Source organism: Mesoplodon densirostris, chromosome 15, assembly GCF_025265405.1.
Source record: "Mesoplodon densirostris isolate mMesDen1 chromosome 15, mMesDen1 primary haplotype, whole genome shotgun sequence".
NCBI classification, from domain to species: Eukaryota; Metazoa; Chordata; class Mammalia; order Artiodactyla; family Ziphiidae; genus Mesoplodon; species Mesoplodon densirostris.
This window is the reverse complement of record NC_082675.1, coordinates 5,867,465-5,894,216: the sequence shown is the minus strand read 5'-3', so window position 1 is coordinate 5,894,216 and position 26,752 is coordinate 5,867,465. Positions and strand designations below refer to the sequence as shown.

Here is a 26,752-nt window from a genome sequence, read left to right as displayed (position 1 = left end):
TTCCTTAGAGAAAAGACCCCGGCCCGGCCCAGAGTGTAGCTGCCTGGCTTCTGAGTCTCCAAGGTGACCCAGACCTCAAGCAGGCAGGGAGCATCTGGCTGCCCGTGAGACCCGATCTCCCCGTCTCTAACAGCTGCCATGGACAGATGGCATGGTCTGGGAGTCTCGCTTGAACGCCTCCCCGACACTTCAGCATCATCAGAAAACCCGTCTCTGGTCCTCGTGCCCAGGCACCACCCCCCCATCCTGAATTTCAGCTTCTGACCAAGGCAGCTTGTGACCTTGGTCCTCAACAAACCCAGCGGCGTGATGGTCCCCAAGTGGCCGTCAGGCCAGCTTTGAGGAGGAGCAGAACTTGACCTCCAGCTCCCAGGGGGTCTCCAGGTATGTGGGCTGCCCCAAGAACCCTTGGGAGGTCAAGTTCCAGTAGCAGACAATAGCCACACATGTTCGTGGCAAGGTGCCGAGAACAGCACCCCTGAGGGTGAGAACCGGGTGAAGGAAACCCAGCCCAGCCCACCATCAGAGCAGGGGACCCTCCCCACGCTCTCAGCCCTGCCAGAGAGGCCTCGATCTGATGGGCGAGAGCAAGAAAATATGTCAGATGGAGAAAAGGCGAGAACGTGTTCACCCAAAACCAGCAGAGGAAAAGAATGCAGTTACCCGTGAAGATAGGCAAGAAACCCGCAGGGCCACCAACCAGCTGCCCAGTGGAGGGGCGAGCAGGGAGGCCAGCAAGATGCCCCAGCCCTGCCTGGGGCCCTCGTGGAGCAAGGGATAGGAACAGCCGTGCGGGCACCCACAGCCACACTGCCCAGCCCCAAGCACCACAAACAAAGACGTGAGTAGCTCCTGAGGACTGTCCAGGATGAGGAAGTCCCCCTCCACATCTAACCACAGTGCCACCTGCTGTGGTCTGTGCACTGGAGGTGCTCTCCGTCCACTGAGGGCCGAGGGCACGGGGCGCCTCGGGACAGAGCACGGCAGTGGCTGCGGCCCTTCCCTGGGGCAGCAATGTCCCTGCCAGGGGGTTTCCACATAGTGGCCCCGCCGGCCAGGGAAGGAAGCAGGTCACACACTCACATACACACATGCACACGCTCACACATAACACATGCACACTCCCTTACACATACATGCACTCACGTGGACAAATACATACACTTACATTCTCACACTTACAATACACTCACACCCACACACTCACTCATAAACTCACATACACACATTCTCACAGTCACACTCACACCTCAGAGGCTGGAGCACTGCTAAGCTAGTCTGCCGGGTGCCAGGAGCAAGAATCTGCAGAGGAAAAGGAGGCTGGCCCCTGCGACCACAGTCTGTGTGTGTTATGAAAACAGGTCACTCTCAGTGGGAATTCATCTTCGTAGCATCATCATCACCATCAGCATCGCCGCTGACACTAGCTAAGTGCCACTGTGTCACATGCCAGGCACAGAGCTGAGTCCTTCCCGCGACTGACTCTCCCAAACAACAAAAGGCCATGACCGCCATCCCCTCTGTAGAGGCAGGAGTTCAGAGCTCAGGGCCGTCAGCCCGGGATCACACAATTAGGGACGGGAGGTCAGGACCCTTCCTGATGGTTGTTCTGATAAAGTCCAGTGCGTCTACTTCTCCTTTTGCTTCTCATGTTTTTGGTGTCACACCCAAGATCTGCTGCCCAGTCCAAGGTCGTGAAGATTCACCCCTATGGGTTTTCTTTTAGGAATTGTATGGCTTTAGCTCTTGCATTTAGGTCTTGGATTCATTTCGAGTTACTGTTTGTGTTAATTCTATGAGGTGGGATCCAACTCCATTCCTGTGAGTGTGGCAGTCCTATTGTCCCAGCACCATTTGTTGAAAGAGACGGTCCTGTCTCATTGAATGGGCATGGCCACCTGTCAAAAATCCAGCAGCCAGAGATGTGAGGGCTTGTTTCTGGCCTCTCTATTCTGTTCCATTGGTCTCCATATCTGTCCTTAGGCTAGAACCATGCTGTTTTGAGTATTGTAACTTTGTGAGATGTTTTGAAATCAGGAAGTGGCTCTTCCAACCTGGTTGTTCTTTTTCAAGATTGTCTTGTCTCTTTGGGGTCCCCATGAATTTTAGAGTCAGCTTGCAGCTGACGGTTCTGAGCACCCACTGCAGTCTGGACGTTGCTGTGAGCACACTGCTTGCAGCCTTTCACTCAGTGGCCTGATGAGGTGCATGTTACTATAATCCCCACCAAACAGAACAGGAACCTGAGAGCAGGAATTAAATGATTTGCCCCGGTCACTGAGCAGGGCCAGGATTTGAACCCCTCCTACCCTGCCAGGTGTGTTAGGATGGAGCTCTATACTTAGGGCAACGATGAGAGATGGGGTGACCAGGAGGTACCCCCAAAACTGAGGAAGACAGCCTCAGGCCGACGGACAGAGTGCAAGGAGGGAAGTGTTAGGGCGGTGGCTGGAGCCGGCTGGCCAGGGGAACTGGCCTCTGTGGTCACCTGGTGACCCGGCGTCCTCCAGACCCCCAGGGAGCCTGCAGCCCCGTGCAAAGGCCTTCTGCTGGGCTCAGCGGGCCAGGCACCACAGACTCGGGGAAGGCTCCCCTGCTGGCTGTCCCGCGTGTTCAGCGACGCGTGACGGCGACAAGGCGGGACTCTCCCAGCCTCTGTCCTGCTGCCTGTAACTCAGGCTGCAGAAGCAAGTCACGGATGCCAGGGCAGGTCAGGAAAAAGCCCAGAAGTGAAAAATAGGAGGTGCAAGGGATATGAGAGGAGTGAGCGAAACTTTAGCCGTCTCTAAAAAAGAAGTAGATAAAAAAGGAGGGTGGGGACAAGCCAGGAGAAAGAGAAAAGGCAGATTATGCTGAAAATATGCCAGTGCCCACACTGTAGTAGGTTCAATGGTGACACCCCCCCCAAAAGATGTGCCCGCATCCTAACCCCCAGGTTAGGGGGTTTGAATCTTCAAATGTGACCTTATTTGAAAAAAGATGTTTTCAGATGCCATTAAGGATCTTGAGATGAGGTCATCCTGGATGAGGGTGACCTCTAGATCCAGTGACAGGCGTCCGTGTGAGAGAAGAGAGGGGAAAGGCCAGCTGAGGATGTAGGCAGAGATGGGAGTCATGTGGCCACAGCTAGGAACTGTCTGGGGCCACCAGGAGCTGGAAGAGGCAGGGAGGAGCTTCCCCTAGCACCTCTGGAGGGAGCACAGCCCTGCCCCCATCTTGATCTTGAACTTCTGGCCTCTAGAGCCAGAAGTGAGAGGATACATTTCTGTTGTTTTAAGGCACCTAGTTTGTGGTCATTAGTTACAGCGGCCCCAGGAAATGAATACACCCACCGTCCAGGCTGAGCTCAGCCCCTGACTAACCCCTCCTGCCGGCCATCAGTCACACACACTACCCCTGCCAGGCACTGCGCTAACTCATCCTGCAGCCCCACCATGACCCCATTTCACAGATGAGGAAAAGCAAGGCTTAGGGCAAGACGGCTGTCCCAAGATCACTCACAGCGGGTATGGTGGGTAGGGTTTGAATCTGCGCATCTCAGCCTTACAGTGCCCCCGCTTATACCCCCTTCCCCCAACACCACACACACACACACACACACACACACACACACACACACACACACAACCTGGCTTCAGGGGCCGTGGGGCGGGCGAGCTCAGCTTCCCAGGGGAGGACAGGGCAGGCCTGGTGGAGGCTCCTGTTGGGGTTGGGTGCCCCTCTGGGGAAGAGCCTCAGCTCTCTGGGCAGAGCAGGAGTGTAGGGCAGCGTGGGTCCCAGGAACCTCTGAGGAGTGAGGGCCCCACAGAAGGGGAGGTGACTGACGTGGGGAGGGGGGCGGGCGGGGAGCATGCAGATCTGAGGGGGCCCGTCTTGGCCAAGCGCCCTCCCAGTCCTTGCTGATGACGATGCATGGGGCTTTGGGCTCATTTATATAAGAACAAGAATGAGATCATTCCAGACGCCCTCCCATCGCAGCTTCTGTGGTTTAGGAATTCGTTTTCACATGGGCCTCTCTTAAGATGGGCTCAGCTTGGCCACAAAGCGAACCCAGAATTTCTTAGAAGTCTCTCCAGTTCCTTTATCTTTAAATAAGCCCATTTCCCCTCCATCCCCTCAAGGGACCCCTCCACAGGGAGCCCTGGGAGATTTCTGAACAACTTACACCCACCCAACTCCACCCCCCAGCAGCCACTGGGGTCCTTTTAAAATGTAAATCAGATCTCCTTCTTCCAGCCCCAAAGGAACCCCAACCCTGGGCAGGACTACAGGGGAAAAGCTGTGAATCGTTAGGTGTGATAAAGAGAGAATTTCCTTCCTCCAGGAAGTGTTCCGGGTGAGGGCCTGGGTGTCTGCACCTATGTTCTAACAGCTCAACACAAAAACATTCATACCTACACACACACACACAGACACACACACACACAAAGCGAATATAAAAGAAATGTTAACCACGATGGATTCTAGACAGCGGGCTTATAGGTGTTTACTGTTACTCTTCTGTCAGATTTCCTGTATCACTGTCAAATTTTCCGAATAACTAAAAATTCTTAAAGGTTTTGTATTCTTTATTAAGAATACATTAAGAATAAGTGTCCAACTGTATTTAGAGTAAAATCTAGACATTCCATTTCCAGGTGACCTGGCGCCCAGGATTTTCGACCACAGCCCCCCACGCATGCCCTGTACTTCAGGCTTGCCTGCTACATGCTGTCCTGTGCTACCCCCAGGCCGGTTCCTGCCTCAAGGCCTTTGCACTTGCTGCGCCCTCTCCTTGACACTCACACCCCCAGATATTCACACGGGTGGTCCTTTCTGGTCATTCCTCTCTCAGTACTGTGGTCGGGTATCCAGGCTGTCCCCGAACCCATCCCTCTGCAGGGCACTTATCACTGTGTCTCCTCCACTCAGGCACACAGCAGGTGCTCAGTAAGTATTTCTTAACTCGATGAATGAGATGGGATGCCCCGTTTCATGAACCCCATCTATCCAGCCAGGCGCCTCTGGTCACCATCCAGTCAATCTGGGAGTCTGAGGAGGTTGAAAAGAAAAGGGAAGCCCACCACTTCTCACCCCGTGGGGCCCTGGGGTCTAGGGTGCCGCCCAACCAGATTCCCAGTCGCCCAGCATCTGGGCCAGAAATGTATCCCTTCTCCAAGGGCCCAGCTGAGGTCTAAGGCCAGAACAGGGTGGGTTCAGAAACTGGTTCAGAGGGACCGAGGCCCTCGAGTGGTGAAATCAGAGCTTTTGTGAGGTGGTCTGAGAAAGAGCAGCTCTCTCTCTGGCTCTAAAAGACTCAAACCTGCTGTAGCAATTCAGGTCCCAAAGGAAAACCAGCTTGTCAATGTACTAATATGCAGACTTGAAGAAAAAAGGCATAGAAATGAAGGTGCAACCTGATCAAACCACTCCTGAACTCCATATCAGCTACACAAATTCCTTTACTGTTTAAGCCCATCTGAGCCAGTGCTTCTTCCTCTCACAGCTGAAAGAATACTAATGGGTAACTCCCTCTCCATCACTCAGTGAATCAGTGACGTAAACGCCCACCCTAAACCACAACTAAAGGTGTTCTTTCACATGTGCTCCCCCTGCCTTGGGCATGCCTCCCAGCTGAGACGGCAGAGTGTGCGGTGGGTTGAAGGAGTCCGTACCACTTTCTAAGCAAGGGGGGCCTCACTGCTTCTCTGGGCCTGGATTTTCCTGAGCCTGGAATGGGCACAGCGGGCTGGGCAAAGCTCATTTCTCAGGGAGCCCCCTGCAGTCACCGCCACCCAGCATACAGCCCACCCCAGTCTTCCACCTCTGCCAACAAACTTCTCTCTTTCTGCCTAAAATAGCCACAGTAGGGCCTCCGACAAGGAACCAATTTTCCCGGCCAACATTTTGCTTTCTCCCCTTCCAGGCTGGAAAAGGAGGGGCACAGTTCCCAGCCTCCCCACCCACTCACACCCCAGCTTCCTTGAGGCAGCCGAGCCCTGAGCCCCCAGCTTCACGGAAGCAGCTGCTGTCTTTTCCCACTTCTCTCACTGCCCTTGGCTTTTCTTGACACCCTGGACACGCAGGAATGAGCTGCAGAACCCAGGGATCCCGGTGGGTGTGGCCTGAGTGGCCTGGACGGTCTCGGCTCTCAAGGAAGCCTGGTCCGTGGAGGGGAGGGGGCAACAGAAGAGATTCTAGGGGTGGGGGACGCGGTGATGACTTACCCATTGTTTCCGGGCGTGATTCCTCCTCTTGAAGTACAAGATTAACTTTTTCCGCATCGCCTGGTTTCTAAGGAGGGTGGAAATGGCCAACCGGGCAGGTCAGAAATGCAGGCTTTCAGGAATTCTGTCCCGTGCTGAAGTTTGCCCCTACTTGCCCCTATTGGCTCCCGGTGAGCTAAGACACATCCGTAGCCCCCCAGGGTGAGCCACGAACTGCCCGTGTGTGCCCTTCCCCCGTCACGTACGAGGTGTCCCCACGCACACCTAGGCTGAGCGTGGTCTGCAGAAAAGAAGGTTCCGAAGCGGGGCGAGGTCTTGTGGCTTCCTGCCCTCCCCGGAGCTGCCATCACCCCTACTCGCAGCCAGGCTCCCCTCTCCCGTCAGCCACACCTGCCACGGGAAACCGGCCACAGAGAAACTGCCACAGCCTTAGAAACGCAGGCCGGGGAGACCAAGCCCCCGAGACCTGCAGCTGCACAGGGGCAGGGTCTTGGGGTCTGGCCTCTGTGACCACAAGCCACCTCCAACCAAGCCCCTGCTGTGCCCCCTGGGGTGGGGGTGACATGGACAAGCCAGCGACAGGCTGGTGGGAGCCAGCGCAGCAGGAAGCCCGGGAAGCACCTGAGGGGTCTCATGCCTCAGCTCAGGGAAGCCAGACCCCTCTCGCCATCAAAGCCCTCAACCAAGGAGGCCACACACAGCACTGCGGGCTCAGAGGGCAGCGGGCGCTTCCCCGGGGAGATGCGGGCTGTTCAGAGAGAAAGAGAGGCAGGCACAGGAGAGAGACACCAGACCAGGAGTGAGGGAGAAGGAACGAGAGCAGACAGACAGACAGACGGAGCCCCAGAGGAAGGCAGGGAGACAGAGGGAGAGGGAGCGACAGAGAGGTGGATGAGATCAGATCCCAAATGAGGACAGAGGGAGAGGGGCCTGGGGCCTGGCAGAGAGCGAGAGAGAGACAGACAGAGACAGAGACAGAGAGAGAAAAGAGGGACAGAGGGGAGCAGGCCGAAAGGCAGAGGAAGACAAGATCCAAGGAAAGGGGGGCGATGGGTGAACAAGGTCCTGCTGTACAGCACAGGGAACTCTATTCAATCTCCTGTGATAGATCATACTGAATATTAAAAAAGAATGTACATATATGTATAACTGAATCACTTTGCTGTAGAGCAGTAATTAATACAATGTTGTAAACCAACTATACTTCAATAAAATAAAAAACAAATTAAGGGGGATGGAGGCCCAGAAGGAGGCAGAGGGAGACTCAGAGATGCGGACCGATACGGAAGAGGATGGAAGACTCACCCCCAAGCACCCCCTTCCCCTCGGCCCTTTCCCCACAACTTCCAACGCACAGCAGCGTGTAGCAGCTGGGGCCTGCGGGAGTCACAGACAGGCCCCGGAGAGCCCATCAGGCCCGTGAACTTGCTTGCCCCCCAGCCGGGTGTACAGCAAGATCAACTTTTCTGGGGAGGGGCCCCCCGACTTGCTCATATTCTCAGCCGCATCCAAACTCTTACCAAAAGCTTACACACTGATGACTGGGAGCCCCGCCCCGTCCAGCCTCCAGGAGGTGTGGTACCTGTGGGCCACCAGGACCCCAACCTCAGGAAAAAGACAAAGAGGGGGGCACTCCAGGCCCTGATGGACGAGGAAGCTCCCCCAACACACGCCTCCCGGGGGCTGAAGGGCCTGAAATCAACCTGCCCTGCGGACCCCATGGGGAGTCACTCTCTGCTCCCTCACCCCCCGCAAACAGACACCACTGCCTCAGAGACCCACCTCCCAGCGGCTGTCGGAGTCTGCCAGCACACCTCATCCCCAGGTGGACCAGGGTCCCCAGGCCTTGCAGTGATTTCCAGCAGGAGGTTGGCATCCCCACTACCTGGTCTCAAGTCGGAGATGCTGACGGGCCTGCATGGTACCTCTTCACCTGTGGACCCCAGCCAAGCTCAGCCCTGTCTCCACCCATCTCTTGACAAGGAAAGGCCACACCCACTTCCAGGAGGGTCAGTGAGGGGACCCTCGGCTCCCTGGGTCATTCTGGTCTCGCCTCCCATCGGCCAGGCCTCCCGCCTCGAGGTCTCGATACTTAACATCAGCCTCCCCCTCCCCAGCAGGACGGGCGCTAGGGGTCCTCAGTCACACAGGCTGAGACCACAACCCCTCATTCCACAGCAAGGTGTCTCTGAACAAATCTCAGATGGTCTCAGCCTCAGTTTCCTCATCCGAATAATGGGAGCAGTAGCATTGTGCTTTCATCTCCTCAGTCATTCAGCAAATGTTTACTGAGCACCTACTATATGCCGGGCACTGTTTTGGGCCCTGGGGACATAGAGGTGAGCAAGACAAAGTCCCCGGCCCTCATGGAGGTGACGCTTAGAGGGGCCACGCTGACAATAAGCAAGATAATCAAGATAATCCTGGAGTCAGGAACTTCCAGGGAGGGTGGGATGGTGACTGGGGGAGGGGAGGGTGTAGCTATTTTAGATTCAAGGGTGCAGAAAAGTCTCTCAGAGATGGCTGCGAGCTGATATCTTGATCACCAGGAGGACCCAGCTGTGGGCGATCCAGAGGGAGATGCACTCCTGGCAGAGGGCACTGGGAGTGCAAAGGCCCTAAGGTGGGAACAAACTCAGAGTGTCTGAAGAACAGACAGAAGACCCATGTGGCTGGAGAGTGCTGGGCAGGGACACAGGGGAGCAACAGGGAGGAGGAGGGCAGCTGAGAGGTTGGCAGGGCCGGCTGTACAGGGCCTTGTAGGTCGGGGCAATGGAGAGGGGTTTGGACTTGGAGACGGCAGCCGAGACGGCCAAGAAGCAATGACAGCCCAGAGCAATGAACCCACCAGCACCGAGGTCTTGGTCTCTAACACCATTCTCCAATAAAAGGAGCCATTTCTCAGGACTTCCCTGGCAGTCTGGTGGTTAAGACTCTGCGCTTCCAGTACAGGCAGCACAGGTTCAATCCCTGGTCGGGGAACTAGGATCCCACATGCTGCGCGTGCAGCACGGACAAAGGAAAACAAAAAAAGAAGAGCCATTTCTCCCTGGAGGAATGGCTGCATCCAGAGCTGTGGCAGGAAATATACAAGATGAGCCCAGAACATTTTTAAGTAAAGAAAGAGTTTCCGACGGCCAAAGCTGGAACAATTTGAGAGGCAAAATAAATATCGCTAGTACTAGATTATAGCCCGAAGAATAAAATAAATAACCACGCATCCACACGGATATAAATAAATGACCGAATAAATAAATAAAGGAGGGAGAAGGGACAAATGTTCCTTACAGAATTCCAATTAATGAACGTAGAAGGACTGAGGGAAGTTGAAAATCACTATTAGGTAGCACGGTGCTAATTACTGCAGGCTAGACCCTTGCGTGAACGTTAAATCAGTTGGCAAAACTTTGAGGAGAGACAGGAAATGTGCATAGCCTCGAAGCATTTCCCCCAAATATTTACTAATCATTGTGGCAGTTTAACTTGTGTCCACAAATTCTTTGATATTCCCCCTCCAGGAGGTGTAGCTGGACTCCCCTCCCCTTGACAGTAGGCTGGATGGTGACCTGCTTTTAAAGCACAGAGTAGGGAAAGGAAAGACAGCAACTCAACGGTGGAGACATGGCTGACACCTCCCTGAGCAAGGGGGCAAGGTCAACACCACCTGTAGTGACATAAACACCACCAGTCAGGGTGTCGGATGCTCCTGATATATCATGATGGGAAGGGCACCCCCTCACCTCTGTGGGACTCTTCCCCCAGATCCACAAGCCCAGCAGCCTCCTGAGAAAATATCAGACACACCCAAATTGTGGGACATTCTGCAGAATCCCTGACCAGTCCTCTTCAAAAGGGTCAGGGTCAGGAAAATCGAGGAAGACTGAGAAATTATCACAGACTGGAGACCAAGGGGACATGAGGATGCAATGCAGAGCAGGAACCTGGATCAGACCTTGGACCAGAAAAAGGACATTAGTGGGAAAATTGGGAAAATCCAAAGGAAGTCTGTGGTTTAGCTAATAGGACTGTACCGCTGTCCCTTTCGCAATTTTGATAAATGTAGCTTGTTCGTGTCACATATTCGCATTGGGGGATGCTGGGTGGAGGGTATACGGGGAATTCTTAGTACGGTCCATGGGTTCCACATCCCCAGATACGGGGCCGACTGCACTGTGCCATTTTATATAAGGAACTTGAGCATCGCGGATTTTGGTATCCATGGGGTTCCTGCAACCAACCCCCCTCACTGTACTACCTTGGCAACTCTTCTGTACATCTAGCTATTTTAAAATAAAGACTTAAAAAAAAAAAAAAAGAGGGACAAGACCTATGTTGAAATGCCATAGTGAGATCAAAGACAATTTACTTTAGAGCTTGCAGGGGGCTTGGTGTATGTTATCAATTGAAATGTGCCCCCCAAAAAAGATGTTGGGGGCCTGACCCCCCACGCCAATACCTTAGAATGTGGCCGCATCAGGAAATCAGGTCATTACAGAGGTCATCAAGTTAGCATGAGGTCAAGAGGGTGGCCCTGATCCCATATGACTGGTGTCCTTATAAAAAGGAGAAATTTGGACAGAGAGGCAGATACACACAGAGGGAAGATGACATGAAAAGACACAGTGAGAAGGCCACGTGAAGACAGAGGATTGGAGTGAAGTGTCTACAGGCCAAGGATCGCCAAGGAAGCCAGCAAACACCAGAAGCTGGAAGACACACGGAAGGATCCTCCCCTAGCGTCTGCAAGAGATCAAGGCCCTGCCGATACCTGGATTCCCAACTTCTGGCCTCCAGAGCTGAGAGAAAATGAATTGCTCTAGTTTTTAGGCACCCAGGTTGTTGTGACAGGTTCTGGCAGCCCGAGGAAACTTGCACAGCCTGTAACAGCTTCAACAAGCACGGTGCTGTGGCTTCGAGCTGAAGAGGCCTCGGTGAGAACAAAGACTCGTGGGGGCAGAGGTGATGCACGGAGCCGCCTCTGTTCCCCAAAGCTACCAGAGGGCACGAATTCTCCCTTGCTGATCCGGGTTTCCTTCCAAAGCAAGCACCGTGACTGGCACCCAGAAGCATCCGCTTACTGCCAAAGAGGACAAATGTCAAGTCCACAGGTTGCAAATGGGCGCAGTCCACCAAGTGGAGCCAGCTCGTGAGACTGTTGTGTTTGGACTGCGGTGCTTTCTAAAAAATCTGAATTTGTTGCCAGTATTGAGAATCAGAAGCTGCTGCATAAAAAGCTCAACATAAAGCATCTCTTTAAAAAAAAATCAGGCAGCCTGGCCACGCTCCCTCGTGGCTACAGACAAGGAACTAAGAACTAACTGCCCCTTTAAAAGCGTGAGGAGCTCACCGCTCACCCCGGTCCTCACCACTCCCTACCGCCTCCCACCAGCCTTTTCCCCTCTAGCTTTGTTCCCGCCCCGGAGGCATGCATCTGGGTGGTTCGCAGGCCCCTAGACATCTGGTTTGGGGTGACCACTTGTCCAACATTCTTCTGGCAAACACTTTTTGAGTGTTTATTTTGTTCCAAGAAGTGTTTAGGTATTGCAGCTGCTAACGGCATACTGCAGACAAATCTTCTCTGCTGAGATTGTCCAAAAATAGGGAACAGAGTCCAGAGGGCTCTGGAAGGACCGACAGACCAGCAATGTGATGAGTTTGCCGGTGGAGGCATTTATAGGGTGCAAAGGATATCTCAATCTCCTGGAGAAGGCAGGGTTTAAAAAAGCACAGCCTGTCAAGAAATATAGGCCTTGTCGGCTGACACTGAACTAGAGGGAGAAATGAGAACCAGAAAGGAGGGAAAAGGAGATGGAGAGTCTGTGGATGTTCGAGGAGAGTCTGGCCAGGCCCTGGGTAGGACTGGCCCTGGGGTCTATGGAGTTCTGAAAAAGGAAAGTGTGGGGGCAATCAGGGGAGGCTTCCTGGAGGAGAGGTTTGAGATGAAGCTTGGGAGAAGTAAAGGAATGGGGTGGGCAGAGGGAAATGAGGAGAATACTGGGTTCTGGGGGAGTAAGGGTGACAGTGAATTTGGAGGGAGTGAGGAGGGGCGTTCAGGGAGAGCCAGACCCCCGACTGTGGGGGAAGCAGCCCACGCAGGGCCCTGAATGCTTTGGGAAAAGCCTGTCGGACCGGGGTGACTGATGGTCCAAAACATGCTTACCAGGGGCCAAGCGCTTTTCCCATGCAAAATGACTCCAGGGAGACCAACTTACTGACAAGCTAAGTGATGTGACTTGCCCGAGGTCACCGGGCTAGCGAGGGGCAGAGTCCGGACTGCAGACCCAGGAGAGGGAAGCAGCGTGGGTGCGCAGATCGGGCCGGTCTAGGAGTTTGGCTGTGAGGCCCTGGGGAAGTTATTTCACATCTCTGAACCTCCAGAGCAAGACCACAAGGACCTGTTCACCGTAACCTGGGGCCTGAGCACCCTTTCCCTCTGCACGGCCCCAGGGCATCAGCCAGCCCTCAACGAGGGCTGAGGAGGGGAAAAATCAGTCTGAAGACAAGAAAATCGGGAAGGAAGAGCTACCAGGAGCTAGCAGGCTTCCAGGCCCCGAGGGGAGGAGAGGACACCAGGTGAAGGGGTGGCCACGGCAGAACACACAGGAGCCTGAACCATCACCACTGCGTCAATCCCATGTCCTTTCACCGAATCACCTGTGGGTTCCCCAACCCAGTGAATTCAGCTCCGAGCTCTCCCGGCAGGTCCGGCCTGCAGAGAGGGGGCCAGTCCCTCCACGGAGCACGGGCTGATGCGGCTCTGGGGTTGCCCCCACCCCATCTCCTGCCCTTTCCCCTGCTTCCCAAAGCCTGGGAGGTCTGAGGAGTCAGTCCCGAGGCCTGGGGCTAAGACCCCACAGCGAGTCACCCGCCTCCCCCGTCCCCGATCCCGCCGGGAGCAGGGGTGGCCACCCCCACACCTCCCGAAGAGGCAGGTGGCAGAGGACAGCAGTTGAGGTGGGTACAGGTGACTTCAACACATCCGCAATTGCCAGTGCAGCAGGAAGTCAAGCGTGAAATTAACTTTAACTCCGCGGCCCCAGCGCGCAAACACTGAGAAATTAAAGTGACAGGGCAAGGTCCCGTGGGGAGGGGATAACCTTCCACCTGGCGGCAATTACAGCAGCCGGAGAGAGGCTGGGAGGCGCGGCTGGGGTGACCTGGTGAAGCTCTGCACCCTGAGAAGCAGCCCCAGCCTGATCTGTCTTATTGTCCTCACCAAGCTGTCTTTCTATCACAGGCGTATTGTCTGTCTGCAGCACCAGAATGGCAGGCCTCACCCACTGCTGTCCCCCCAGGGCCCAAACAGCAGCTGGCACAGAGCAGGTGCTCATAAATATTTGAATATTTGAATGAATGACTGAGGGATACCTCTTGGTCTCTGCTGATAAAGTAAAAAGAACAAAAATCACTGAACACTTCCTACACGCATGACACCGAGCTCAGCACTTCAGGGCTAGTAATTCATTGAATCTTCAGCAACCCATCTCACAGATGGGGCAACCGAGGCACTGGTCGTAAGTGACTGGCCACACGAGCCAGATGCTTGGGGCTCTCAACATGCCCCCGGCCCATCGGCTCCCCCAAATCCAATCAAATCACTTCTCAGCATAAACTTCATCGTTGGCCTCCCTTCTCACAGATAATAAAACCCAAACTCCTCACCAGCTCTGGGTGATCTGGCTAGCACCTTCCTCTCCCTCACCAACCCCCTCGGGACATACCCGCCTGCTCTGTCCAGCCCCAGGGCCTTTGCACTGCCTCTTCTACCTGCCTGGGGGGCCTACACTCCAGCTGCCGCACAGTCCCCGAATGTTCCCTCAACTGTTAGGTCCTGCCCTGATCTCCCTGGCTAGAGTCCCCCCTTACTTTCTCTCCCATCACCCTGTTTGCCATCTTCAGAGCATTTTTTAAAGTAAATGACTGCACTGACTTAATGATGACCACACTGAAAAATTAAAATTACAGAAGTGGTTATGATTTCAGAGGCAAACTATGAAAAAAAATTAAAAGTTCTAAGAAGAAATCAGTTCAAATAACTTGCTTACAGATACATTTTTCTAACATAAAGCTGACCACTTATAACAGGAAAAAAATCTTAAAATTATTTACCTCTATGTTTTACACTTAAACATCTGTTCATCCGTGACTTAGATTTGGAACCAATTTCACTAGGCGGTTATTTACATAGCCAAAATGCACTCTAGTAGACCAGAGCCATCCTCTGATGAAGATTACAGGATATAAAAATAGGGCGTTGGTTCAATAAGCTTATAGTTGTATTCTACTTACAGATGTAGCAGTATCTTGTTTGCCAGTATTACTTGTATGGATACCTTTTTCCTTTGTTGTTTGGATTCTATGGCCGTTTTTATAGCCTGAAATCATCCACATTATTCAGCTTAAAATATTACTCATTTTTAGTTTAGTGAAAAACTTATGTAAAAGTTTCAGTGTAATAATATTGCTATCAAAATTGATATGCTGAAAGGAAAAATAAAACTAGGTAGATTAAAGCATAAAGAGCTTAAGATAGCTATGTGACCACAGTATTTTTTATTAGCTGATGTTTTCTTATTCACTTATTAACTCATTTGTTTTCTGTCTCCCCTGCTAGATAAAACTTAATGAAAGTATGGGTAACTTTGTCTTGTTCACAGCTGAACCCCCAGGTCCCTAGAACAGGGCCTGGCACATAGTAAGTGTAGTAAGCATGTATTGAACGAATGAATGTTCCCAGCAGGTTTGCCCAGATGAGAACACCTCAGCCCCATCCCCTAAACCAGCTGTGACAGGCCCGAAAGGCCCCCTGGTCCTCACCTAACATCCATCTGGGCCTCCCCCACCCCCAGCAGTTGTCCCCACGATGAGGCAGGTCTCAGGAAGCTTATAAAGACTACGGTGGCCTGATTGGAAAATAAACCATGTAAAGTTGAGAGGGATTTGCTACCTGAGCAGCGAACACACTCTAAGGCCAGACAAAAGCACAGGCCACAGCGGACACAGAAAGCCTAGCACTACACCAGCGCTCCCAGTACAGGACACTCCGCAGCCCCTGCCAGCCACAGGCTGAGTGACGGCCGGCAATACAGGTGAAGCATCCTCACAGGCAGGTGCTCTCGAGCCCAGATGGGCCAAGGACCTTGCTGGCAACACGGGATTGTCTAGGTTGCTCCATCAGCGACTTGGGGGTGGGTGGCCGTGTTGGTCACCAGAGCCTAGACTAGTCACTCGAGTCCAGAAACTACAACAGAAGGGACCTCCGCAACAACTAGTCCAGCGCCAGGGGAGCTTAAAAACCATCGGGGGGTTTGCATGCCTCCAGGGATGGGGAGCTCACTGTTGCACTTCCACCCTGCAGTTCCACCCCAAGGAAGCTCAGACAATCAGACCAAACTGGACCGCCCGCTGGACCAGCTAAGCCCCGCCCTCCTGAGGTCACACAAAAATGAACCTTGAACAGTTCAATGACTGTGATCCCGAAGGGTCTGCCTCTAAGCTAACAGTCCCGGAGTGCTCGCAGCCACATGCTCCTCAAGGGGCAAGACCCCTTTTACCTTTGGGGCTCCTGGAAAACAACATGAGGTAATATCCCCTCCTCAGCCAAGGAGGCTATGCTCCCACTAATGCATCCCAAGAGAAAAGCCAGCCCCCTTCCGGCAGCCACACCTGGCTCCCAGCTTTACCACGTAATGTCACTGGTGTCCAGCACAGTCCAGCTGCCCCTGCTCTGCCAGCTCGGCCCACACCAACTGTGGGGGGCACTTCACTGATAGTTTTTCGCTTCTAGCATCCATCTGGGAAAAGGCGCCCCCTCACTGGGATACGTCATGTTGGCCACTCCAAAGCCTCTGGGTCTGGATTAGTGCTCCCAGCTGCTCCACGCTGGGCTGCCCCACAGATGGACACCCTGTGCAGACCACAGGACGGTCCCGAATATGCATACATCAGAGGCCAAACCATGGGCCCCTGCTTGTTCCATGGCCGCCCCCGTCACCTTGAGCTCACTTTCCTCCGCCCGGCAGCATCCTCCTGCTCAAACAGCCCTCCTCCTCTATCTCTCCAGAGCTGTGCGTGCAGCTTGCCCACCCTCCCCAACCCCAGGTCTGTTTCCCAAAGCTTCACGGGGCCACCCCCTCTGCCCCTCCCCTGGCCTCGCAGGTCTCTCCATCCTAGGCCCAGAACTCTCGCCCAGATTGCCCCCTTCCATTCCCTCCTCCAGCACCTGGCCCTGGCTGGGAGCCCGCTGGGAACTGAGAACCCACATCCCACCCGAGGCCCCCACCCCGCTGTGCATCTGCACGGCTGCCCACAGGTACTCACATTTTGATGTTCTCATGATACTGCCTGGTGTCGGAGGGCTGGTTGTACAATGGCTGCAAGGAAAGAGACAGGGAGGCACGTCGGAGCCGGGCCTGGGCTGTGGGCAGCCGGTGCGAGCTGGGCCGGCTACTACCCCACTGCAGAGCCCTGGGACCCCTCAGCCGCAGCGCTCCAGGCCCTGGCACCAGGGAGCCATCCACTGGTGTGGGAACCAGCTGCCGGCGGGCATGAAACGGAACACGGGGACCCAGCCCTCAGCCCCGGCGAGGAACAGGCTGTAACGCTCTGGGCACAGCTGTGGGTACCATGAGCCCTCACCGCAGTGGCTGCCATGGCCGCTCTGCAGGGCACGGGGCAGGGCTGGCCTGAGCGCCCAGGGACAAGCACACACATCCCAGGGAAGCTGAGACCAGCAATGGTCTCGAACGGGGAAGACCGCCAAAGCACCGTGCGATGCCCCGTCACCACCGCTGACTAGCAGAAGACAAAACAGCCTAATAGTGCCAGGGGTTGGTGAAGACGTGAGGAGACTGGAAGGCGTGCACATGGCCGATAGAAACGTACGCAGGTACACGTGCCCCGGAGACGTGAAAAGATGAAGGTGCGACCCCCTTCCCCTACCGCGGAAGCCCTGGAAGCGGTCGGGCACTGTGTCCCGCCAGGAGATGGACGCCAGAATGCCCGGACCGCGTTGTTCACAACAGCAACGCATTAGAAGCAAGTGTCCACCTCCAGGAAGAGGAAGAAATAAGTTAGGACGCGTTTACGCCTCGAAGACGACACAGCAGTGAGAAATGAATGGAGTGGGCGCACATGCAGCAACACATCTGCCAACGAAAAGGAGGAAGTTGCTGCAGTGTCTGCGATGGGGCAAGAGCTGAGCTCGATGTCGTGTTATCTCCCGGCTGGACGGCAGCGCTGCCGTTAGGGGCTAACCCCCGGGTTCGCATCCCGGCTCTGCCACTGTCCAGCTGTGTGTCTCTGAGTGAGCTACTTAAGCCATCTGTGCCCCAGGTTTTCATCTGTAAATGGGGTTAAACTCAGAGAGTTGTTGTGAAGATCAAAGGAGGGAATGCGTGCAAAGCCCTCAGCCCAGCACCTGGCCGACTGAGAGGTCCAAGACGTCTCAGGGTTATTATCACCATCAGGGTGCAGTGACTGCATTCATGGAAGCCATTTTTCCTGCCCCTCCCCCCGTACCCACGCACGCCCTTGCTTTGGCCAATGGGACAGATGCAAACGTCATGAAAGCAGACGAGGCGTTTCTGCTCTTTCTTCCTCTCTTGTTCGCCTGCCCCCCCCAACCCCTGTCAAGAGACCACGTGTAGCCTGGCAGAGAGCTGCATGGAGGACAGCAGCACCATCCCAGCAAAACCGTGAGCTGCCAGCTGACCTCCCAGCTGCCCACGGATGTGAGTGAGCTGAGCCCAGTCGAGAGAAACTGCTCAGCTGACTTCTCCACTCGTGGAAAACAGCAAAAGGTTGTTGTTTCAAACCACTATATTTGGGGCTGGTTTGTTACACAGCAGTCGCTGACTGATACAATTACCATCCCCATTTTACAGGTGAGAAAATCTAGTCCCTGAGAGGTTAAAACATTTGCCTCTGGCTGGTAAGCGATGAGGCATTCCGCCTCTCAGCTCCAGCCCTGGAGGAAGGAGTTGGCCCTTTCTCTGCTTGCTCCCTTCTCTGCATGCCCCCCTCTTTATGGCTCTGTGTGTCTTTTTTTGTGTTGCCCTCTCTTCCCTTCCCTCTCCCCATCTTCCCTCTCTCTGTCTCACACACCCACACAGGTAGCAGGAGCCTCCCAGACAGCCATGGATGACTGTGGTACAAAAACCAGGTACAGAGTGTGACGGGTCAGGCCGGGCAGGTGAAGATGGAGACGTGGTGTCCTGAAGCCTCAGGGCAGGGCCCCGGGGTGAGGGAAGGGGGCACGTCAGGCCCCACCCTTGAACTTCTCCCTGAGCATGGACCTGAATACACCTCCTGACATCATCCCAGCCGATGGGGACCGCCCACAAGCAGCATGGCCACAGGTCCAACCTGCCGTGTCCCCAGGGACAGGCCTCCTGCTCTCTGTGGACAGGGCGGGGTCCTCAAGGAGGGGCCTCTGCTGCCCTGGGAATCGCAGGCAGCCTTGGCTGAGGACAATGGCACCTCTCTCCCGGTGTCCCCCAGGTTCCCTCCATGACAATTCACCATTACTCAGGCAATTGCAGGCCCCAAGTCCAGCTGCTCCCCCTGGGATCGAGATGCCGCCTCGTGGCTAGCACAGGCCATGTCCCACCACACTGGGTCAGATGCCCTTCCAAGGTACTTGGCTCAAAATGGGGAGGTTTCCCCACCCCCACTCTGGGTGTCTGAACAGGAAGGCAACAGGAGAGACCACCGTCAGACTCACTGCAAAACTTCCCAGCCAGAGAGGGGCAAGACGTTACTGCACATGGTGGAGAGCCCACATCTCAGGACAGCAAGGAGCCCTACAAAGACGCCTGTGCTGAACTCCAGGGCATCAAATGCCCGTGTTTAACCCCAGGTGACTCTGCGTCTGGTCCTTTACGTTCCTCACAAGCCAATAAAACACAGGCCAGGCGGGAATGAGTATGGCTTAAAGGTTCAGTTTCTAGGAACAGATGCACCCCAATTTCACTAGCTGTTGAGACCTTGGACACGTGCCTTGAACACTCCAGGACTCGGGTTTCTCATATGGAAAATGGGTATAGAGCAAATAGGACCTACCTCACTGGGCTTTCGAGTGGCCCAGGAAATGTCAGACTTGGTGACTCAACTGCTTTTTTTTGCTTTTAAAGATGGCAAAGTCTCCACGGTCTAAGGAGGCCAGGAGGGGCTGAAGGACCACATAGAGGGACCCCGGGTGCCAGTGATGGGCGGGGGGCGGGGGGGCGTCCCGTTTCTACAACATGGGATGGGCCAGAACAGGGGAGACTGGCTTCTGGGAGGGCAGCGGGGTCCCAGCCCGCCTCTGACCCGCTAAACTCGCAGGGGAAGGAATCACTTTCACCCTCCAGCCCCGCTGGGTAAGAGGAAGACACAGCACCCTGCCCCTCCAGGTGGCCTTCAGCAAAAGGCCAGGAAGAAGTCAGAGAACACTGTGGGGTGTGCTACCTCTGACCAGGGGGCTGCCCCCCAAGGAGGCACTCGCTGGGCATTCTTCGAGGTGCACTGAGACCTGGGCGGGAAGGGAAGGCTCTGGGCCCAGGGCGGCCTTGGCTGGCTGTTTGTTGCCATGGTGACGGGCTGGGTGAGGAGGATCATGACACCTCCTTGGCTGGTGCACTGCTGAGGGCAGGGCAGGGCCAGAGGGCGTCCCCCGTAACGCCCCTCCTCGCTACCTGCAGGCGGGGGAGCGCACAGGGCCAGGCAACGCCTAGGCGTGTCCCCAGTTAGTGGCCACGCGGCCACCTTGGCCTTCACACCCACAGCAGCTTTCTCTGCTACCTCCCAGGTCTCCAGCCCCCGCCAAGGGGACACGAGACCTAAGAGGGAAAGTCCCTGCCGCCGACCCCACAGGAGTGAGGCTGGGGGGCCTAGGGTACCTGCAGGAAGGCCCGCCCCCTCCATGCCTCCATTTCCTCCTCTAGAAATGGGGGCGCAGCCAAATAATCGGAGGGAGAAAGAGAGCACAAAGGGGAGCATGTGCCAGACTGTAGGGCCCCAGACAGAAATGACTAAGAAAGAGAAGCTGGGTCTCGGGGAGAAGGAAGGAAGGTCCCCTCCAGACCTGACGGCAGGCAGCCGGCGGGGGGCCGAGAAGAACCAGGTGGATGAACTGCTAGAAACAGAGTGTCTGCGCTGGCCCTCAGCCCGCTGGTGACACGGCGTTCTTAAAATAACACCTCTGAACAGGAAGGAAACCAGTACTCAAAGCGGCAGGGCGAGGAGGCGGAGGATGGGGCTGCCCACACCCTCCCCCCGCTGCCCGCTCGGGGCCAGGCCTGGTCCCCAGGGCGCAGGGATGGAGGGCCGGGCTGCGCAGAGCCCTGCCTGGAGCCGTCCGCGCTGTTCATCATCTTCCTCTCCCACGCGGGTTTCTCCTGGGCCCAGGCCTCCCCCCGAGGGAGGTCACAGAGCGCCCATCACTGTCGTCCTCGGCTGGCTGTTCCCTGGGCTGCAGGTGGGAGAGACCTCCAGGGAACTGGATTCCCCGGGGTGCAGCCCAGTGACCCGAGACCCGGCGTGAGCAGCACCAGGCCCTTCCTCCCAGCCTGAGCTCAGACTCCTGGGTGGCACGAAGCAGGCCCTGCTGAGGGCGCGCCTCAGGGCTGCCTCTGCTTGGAGGACGCCTCTGGTCAGTCGGGCCTTGTGGTAACCAAGACAGAGGGCAGACCAGTGCAGAAGTGGTCAGCCACAACCCCATGGGCTCAGCACACCTCCCGGCTTCATCTCGTGCTGTGTGACCCTGGGCAAGGCCCTGCCCTCTCTGAGCCTCTCCTAGGACATGGATGGTGACACTTCCACAAGGCCTGACACACAGCAGGTGCCGTGTCAATGTGAGGCCCCTCTCCAGCCCCACGGAAGGCCACCAAGCCAAGAGCCTACCGACTTCTAGAGCACTCCGGTGACAGCTACGCAGCGCCCCAGACCTCGGCCTCCTGCGCCACCAGCCTTGAGGAAGCCTCTACTGTGAGACCACCAAGCAGAGGACAGCCTGCTCGCCCCCGAAGACCCAGGAAAGAATCACTGAAATTGTGAGCCCAGCAGACGCCCTGCTGTTCTCAGCGGCTCCCTTCACACTCCAACCCCCTACTCAGGAGCCTCCAGGACTACTTAGGTCAGGAAATGGGAGAGGGAGAGCCTCCAGGTCTGGAAATGGTTGGGTGACGCCTCTAGTCCTGCCAGCCCCACTGGCAAGAAAGGGAAACCGAGGTGAGCAGCAGCTTACTGGTGGGAATGGAAAACAGTGGAGCGACTCTGGAAAACCGTCTGGCAATTAATTCCTCAAGAGACTAAACACAGAATTAACATGATCCAGCAGGTCCAGGCCGAGGTATCTACCCAAGAGAAAGGGAAACACACATCCACATGGAAACCTGTACATGAATGTTCGCAGCCACTTCCTTTGTAATGTCCGAAAGCTAAACCAACATAACGCCCACCAATGAATAAATGGATAAAATAAATGGGGTCCATCCGCACAATGGAATACGATTCAGCCATAAAAAGGAATGAAACACCAACACAGGCTACCTCATGGATGAACCTTAAGAACAGGATGCTGAGTGAGAGAAACCAGACACAAAAGGCCACGTATTGTATGATTACACTGATACGAAATGTCCAGAATAGGCAAAAACCCATAGAGACAGAAAGCAGATTAGTGGTTGGTTGGGAGGGAGGGGGAGAGGAAGGAGCGGGGTGGGAGGTGGGGGGATGGGAGATAAGGAGGTGATAGTTCAGGGAACAAAGTTCTTTTTGAGATGGTGAAATGTTCTCCAATCGATGGTGGAGATGGCTGTGCGCATCTGTGAATATACGAAAACCCACTAACTTGTACTCTTTAAATGGGTGAATTGTATGGCATGTGGATTACATCTCAATAAAGCTACTCAAATTTTTTTTAAAAGAGGCTGCTAGAGACATCCCAGAAAGCATGCCCAAAGGGAAGCAAGGCCGCAGGCTGGGAGCCTGTCACCCATCCCAGGAGAGGCACTGGGCCCCGCCCCTGAGCCGTAGGAGCCCCCCACACTCCCTGTCTGGCTCTGCCGCCTGAGAGGACCTGGGAGCAGTAAGAGGCCAACTGCTCACAGCTCCTCAGTGGCCTAAGCAGACGGACCCCAGGCTGAGGAGCAGCTGTCACTGCAGAAGAAACTCCGGAGCAAACAGCTCTGCCTTCCCAAGGGTCCACGACACTGAGCGCCCACCACAGGCCAAGTGCCGCGTCAGTGAGCCTTTTCCCCGCACCAGTTCATCATCAAGATCCTCCCTCATCAAGATCCTCGGCTTCCCCATTTCACAGATGAGAAAACCGAGTCCCTTTCCCAAGGCCACTCGGCAAACACATGGTGAAGCCAAGTTTAAAATGAGGCTCCAAACGCGTCAGATTTTTTCCCACCCCGCAGCCTTCACACGCACACACGCACGGGGATCCCTCGCTTCCATCCTATGTGCGTGTCCCCACGTGCTGCCCCCGTGGCTCTGCACCGCCCCGCTCAGTGGGACAGTGACAGTCCCAGGCAGGTGGGCACTCTGGCCATTTCTCCCAGGACTCCAAGGCCACCAGCCGGGAGTTCCGGTGCTCCCTTGTTTCCTATCTCTGGTGACACGTAGGGTGACGGGTGCCTGAGAGAGAAAAGGCCCGAGTCTGCTTCCCAGCTCTGCTGCTGACATGGCAGCTTCCCATCAGTAAAATGATACCGACAACAGTAATAATAACAACAAGGGCAAGTGCTAACACTCAGCACTTACTCTCCATCAGGCTTTCCAAAACTCAGCATGGTTAGTCTTCACTACAACCCAGTGGGATGTGTGTTATTATTAGTCCCAGTTTACAGATGAGGAAACTGAGGCACAGAGAGGTTAAGACACCTGCTATTAAGTAGCAGGTCTGAGAGCTGAACTCAAGAGGATTGGGCCCAGAGTATGGGCTTTCCACGATAAACTACAGGCCAAATGGGTTGGACTCCAGCTGGTGAATCTTGCAGCCCGACTGGCTGGGCTTGGGAGCACAGCTGGAGCGCCGACGCACCCCTCCTCACCCCCAGTGCGGCCTGCCCGTCGCTACCTGCCCGCCCCTCTCATCCGAAGGGTGGATCTCCTGCCCCCTTCCGAGGACAGGGCTTCTCCTTCCCTTCACCCCCACCTGCCACCCTGCCCACCCCCTCCCAGAGCGCCCCACCCTGTTCCCCAGCTCACCAGCTCCACCTGGGGCCCCAGGCCTTCCAGAATCCGATGTGCAGCCTCGGCCTTCTTCTGCAGGGTGACGGAGAAGAGGAGGAATTAAAAAAAAAAAACACCAGCAGACACACACACACACACACACACACACACACACACACAGCAGGCAGCTGCCCAGCCCAGCATGCCCATCCAGGCCCAGGGGCGGAGACGGGGCTGGGGAAGGGTCCCCCTACAAGCCCTCCCGGGGCTGGAGACAAACACAGAGGGCCTCAGCATCCCCGCAGTGGCCCTGGCAAGCCCGCCAAGTTTCGGTTCGAACAAACGCACCCTGTTCTCTGGCGCCGGGCCCCTGAAGCCCCCAGCCTGACGCCCCCCAGGGCCCGGGGCGGGCACAGCTCCTGCCAGGCCTGAGATGCCTTCCTCCGCCTTGGAAGCCGGCTGGGTGTCTACAATTACCTCCGCAGTGAGGGGGGAGGGGGGGGAAGCAGGACGAGATAGAGGCACGGGGAGATACCCTTTCTAGGATTCTTGTATTTCACCATCATGTGACTATTTCTGAGCTGCCCTGGGGCCTCCCCGCCTCCCCACTCACAACCCGAACTTATTAGGAAAACAGGAACATATGGCAGAAAGGGCTTAGCGGCTGCGAATTCAACAGTCTGGACCCCCGGGGCCCCTGGCCGTGAAGGCGGACATTGTGTCTGGTCCAGGCTCCCAGGCAGGGACCACAGGGCCCGCTCGGCCGGGCCAGCCTGAGGACGGGGTGGGCAGAGAGCTGTGGAAGGTGATGACTTCAGGGCGGGTCTCTGTCAGATGGAAAGCGGGGTGCTCACGGCACAGATGTGGGAGACCTGAGCCCCTCCTGCGACCCAGGAAAGGCTGGGTGCTCCTGACTCAGCCAAACTCGGGAAGACCATCCAGGACTCAGCGTGGGCTGGCAGGACACGCCAAGCGAGACACCATCAACAGGTCGAAACCGTCTCTCAATGATCCCCAAATCCAGACCCACTAAACGCGGGTGACCCAGAGCCCTGCTCACAACAGAATTCGAGGCCCAGGCTTCGGGTGTCGTAGCAGGGAGGAGGGGTGCTGAGGGCCAGCCTCACCCCCTCCCCCAGCCCCCATGACAGAGGGTAGGTATGTAGGTGGGCTCAAGCTGGCACCTAGAACTAGCTCCGCCTAGAGCCCTGGGCCCAGCCCACCCAAGAACAAGCCATGATCTCGGCCCCCTTTGTGCAAAACCAAAACCCTGAGAGCAGCAGCCTCAGAGTGTAGCTGGGGGCCGGAAAATCAGAGGGCAAATTATTATTGTAATGATGGCCATTTTATTGAGAACCTACTATGAGTCAAGCACTGAGCACACGGCATGCATTATTAATATCTGAATCACACACAACACGAAGTCAGGCAGATATAAGGAGTATCCCCATTTTACAGCTGATGAAACTGAGGCACAGAAAGATGATGTAAGGAAAAGTCCTTTTTCTGATCTCCAAGCTCCAAGAGGGGAGAAAGATAAGGGCTTGTCCCATCCAGGGCCTCCACTAGGCATGGGTCCAGAGTCTTCTATTGGGGGGAGGGGTGCAGACTGGGGGAGGTTCCAGCCTGACCACCCCAGCCCTGGCCACACCTGAAAGCCAGAAAGTGTCAGCCATGGGGTACCAAAGATGGAAGAACTCCCTAGCTGGACCAAGTGAAGGACGAGGTATAGGGTGAGGAGGGAACAGGGTAACTTCCCAAACATTTGAGCACTCACTCTGTAGTAAGCACCAGGGCATGAAACAAAATGAATGATATCGGCCTCTGCCTACAATGAACCCAGTCTAGTGGGCAGTTGGTCATGAGCAGTGATGGCAGATTAATATGCTCAGGCAGGAAAAGTATGTGTGGTATACGGGGGAGGTATTAAGCGGGTCAGAGTCACTCTCTCCAGAAAGGTAACAGGCTGGGTTTTGAGGGACGAATAGGAGTTTGTGTGCATTTATGAGGCTCTGTCGGGATCAGCAGCAACTGCCCATCTAGATAAAGGAATGATGCCAAACACAGGAAGGGCAGGGCTGGAGCAACTGGGCCACTGGAAACTGCCACATCACACGACTGGGCCTGGGTCTCAGATCTGGGACCCGTATAGGGCCTCTAGAAGCCTGTGTGTGCCGTATGAACCGGAGTGGATTCCATCTTCAACCACACCTTCGCTGTCTCAGGAACACAGGCACCTGGGTAGGGGGCTTCCTGTAGCCCCTGGAGAAGAGACCAGGGAGGAGCCCCTTCCTTACCTGCCAAAGCCACGGGGAGCCCAGGCGACCAGGTGTGCCCTGAGCACCAGCTCTCCGTCATACACCTGGTGTGGGAGTTCCTTCGCTCCCTAACAGACCCTCCCCCAGGCTCTGCTCTTAAGCCCTGAGCGGCCCTGGGGCCTTTTAAGACAACTCAGTTTCCAAAAGGCGGCACACCTACGATTCACCCAGAAGAAACCTGCCATGGAACAGTCCTAAAGACGCCTCAACACTGGAACACGGGACAGCGGGCGGCCAAAGGAAAGGCTACACGGCCAGCGCCTGGGCTCTGATCCACTTGCCAACTGCGTGGTCTTGGGCAAGTCCCTTCACCACCCCCGAGCCTCAGCTTCCTCGTCTACGAAACGGGGTTAACATCAGCACCACCCCATGCAGCTGCTAAGAGAATTAAATGAGCTGACCCACGTACCGCGTGAAACTCAGGATCTGGCACACGGTGGGAGCTAGGTAAGGGCTGGCTGTTATTATTATTGCTGTCAACAATCACGACAAGGCCACGGCTCACACCAGGTGACCCCCTACACGTGCCAGGGCTGGATCCTCTAGAAGCCCCATCTGTGTGGATTCCTGCAGGAACCCTCTGCGGAAGGTTCTAGCATCAGCCCCATTTACACACAAGGAAGCTGAGGCTGGGGTCACACAGCCGACCCAAAGTATGCAGCTCAAGTGGAAGCTAAAGGCTGGGACAGGCAGGCCCTGAACCGGCACCCCACCTCTTCACGTCGTCGTGGGGACACTTCTTCCACCTCGTGCTACCACACTCCCACTCCCGGCTTCACCGGTCCAGCTTGTATGGGTGCGGGGTGGGTACGACATCTGCTGTCAGCTGCCGGGGAGCTGGCGGGGATGTCCTGCCTACTGGGCCCCCCCACCCAGACAGGCAGGCCTTTCAAGAAACACACATCTGTCCAGCAGGGGCCCGCGTCTGGGAGTCCACTCTGCTCTAACCCTCGGCAAGTCGCTTCACCCGCCTGGACCTTGGTCTCCCCATCCGCACGACAGCCGCGCTCACCCCGGGTACCAAACTCCCAGGACTTTTACAAGGAAGTTCTACGAGGAACAAAGTGT

General features: G+C 55.6%; 1 protein-coding gene across 23 annotated transcripts in view; it reads right to left on the bottom strand.

The window, feature by feature from the left end:
* Nucleotides 1-26,752, bottom strand: part of NCOR2 (nuclear receptor corepressor 2) — a 225,059-nt gene that overhangs the window by 98,792 nt on the left and 99,515 nt on the right. For all 23 annotated transcript variants that reach the window (XM_060118201.1, XM_060118204.1, XM_060118197.1 and 20 more), the window contains 3 exons: nt 23,403-23,459; nt 16,527-16,579; nt 6,207-6,273 (listed from right to left, as the gene is read on the bottom strand). In XM_060118201.1, the coding sequence (XP_059974184.1) occupies nt 6,207-6,273; nt 16,527-16,579; nt 23,403-23,459 (177 nt within the window). The remainder of the gene's footprint in view (nt 1-6,206; nt 6,274-16,526; nt 16,580-23,402; nt 23,460-26,752) is intronic.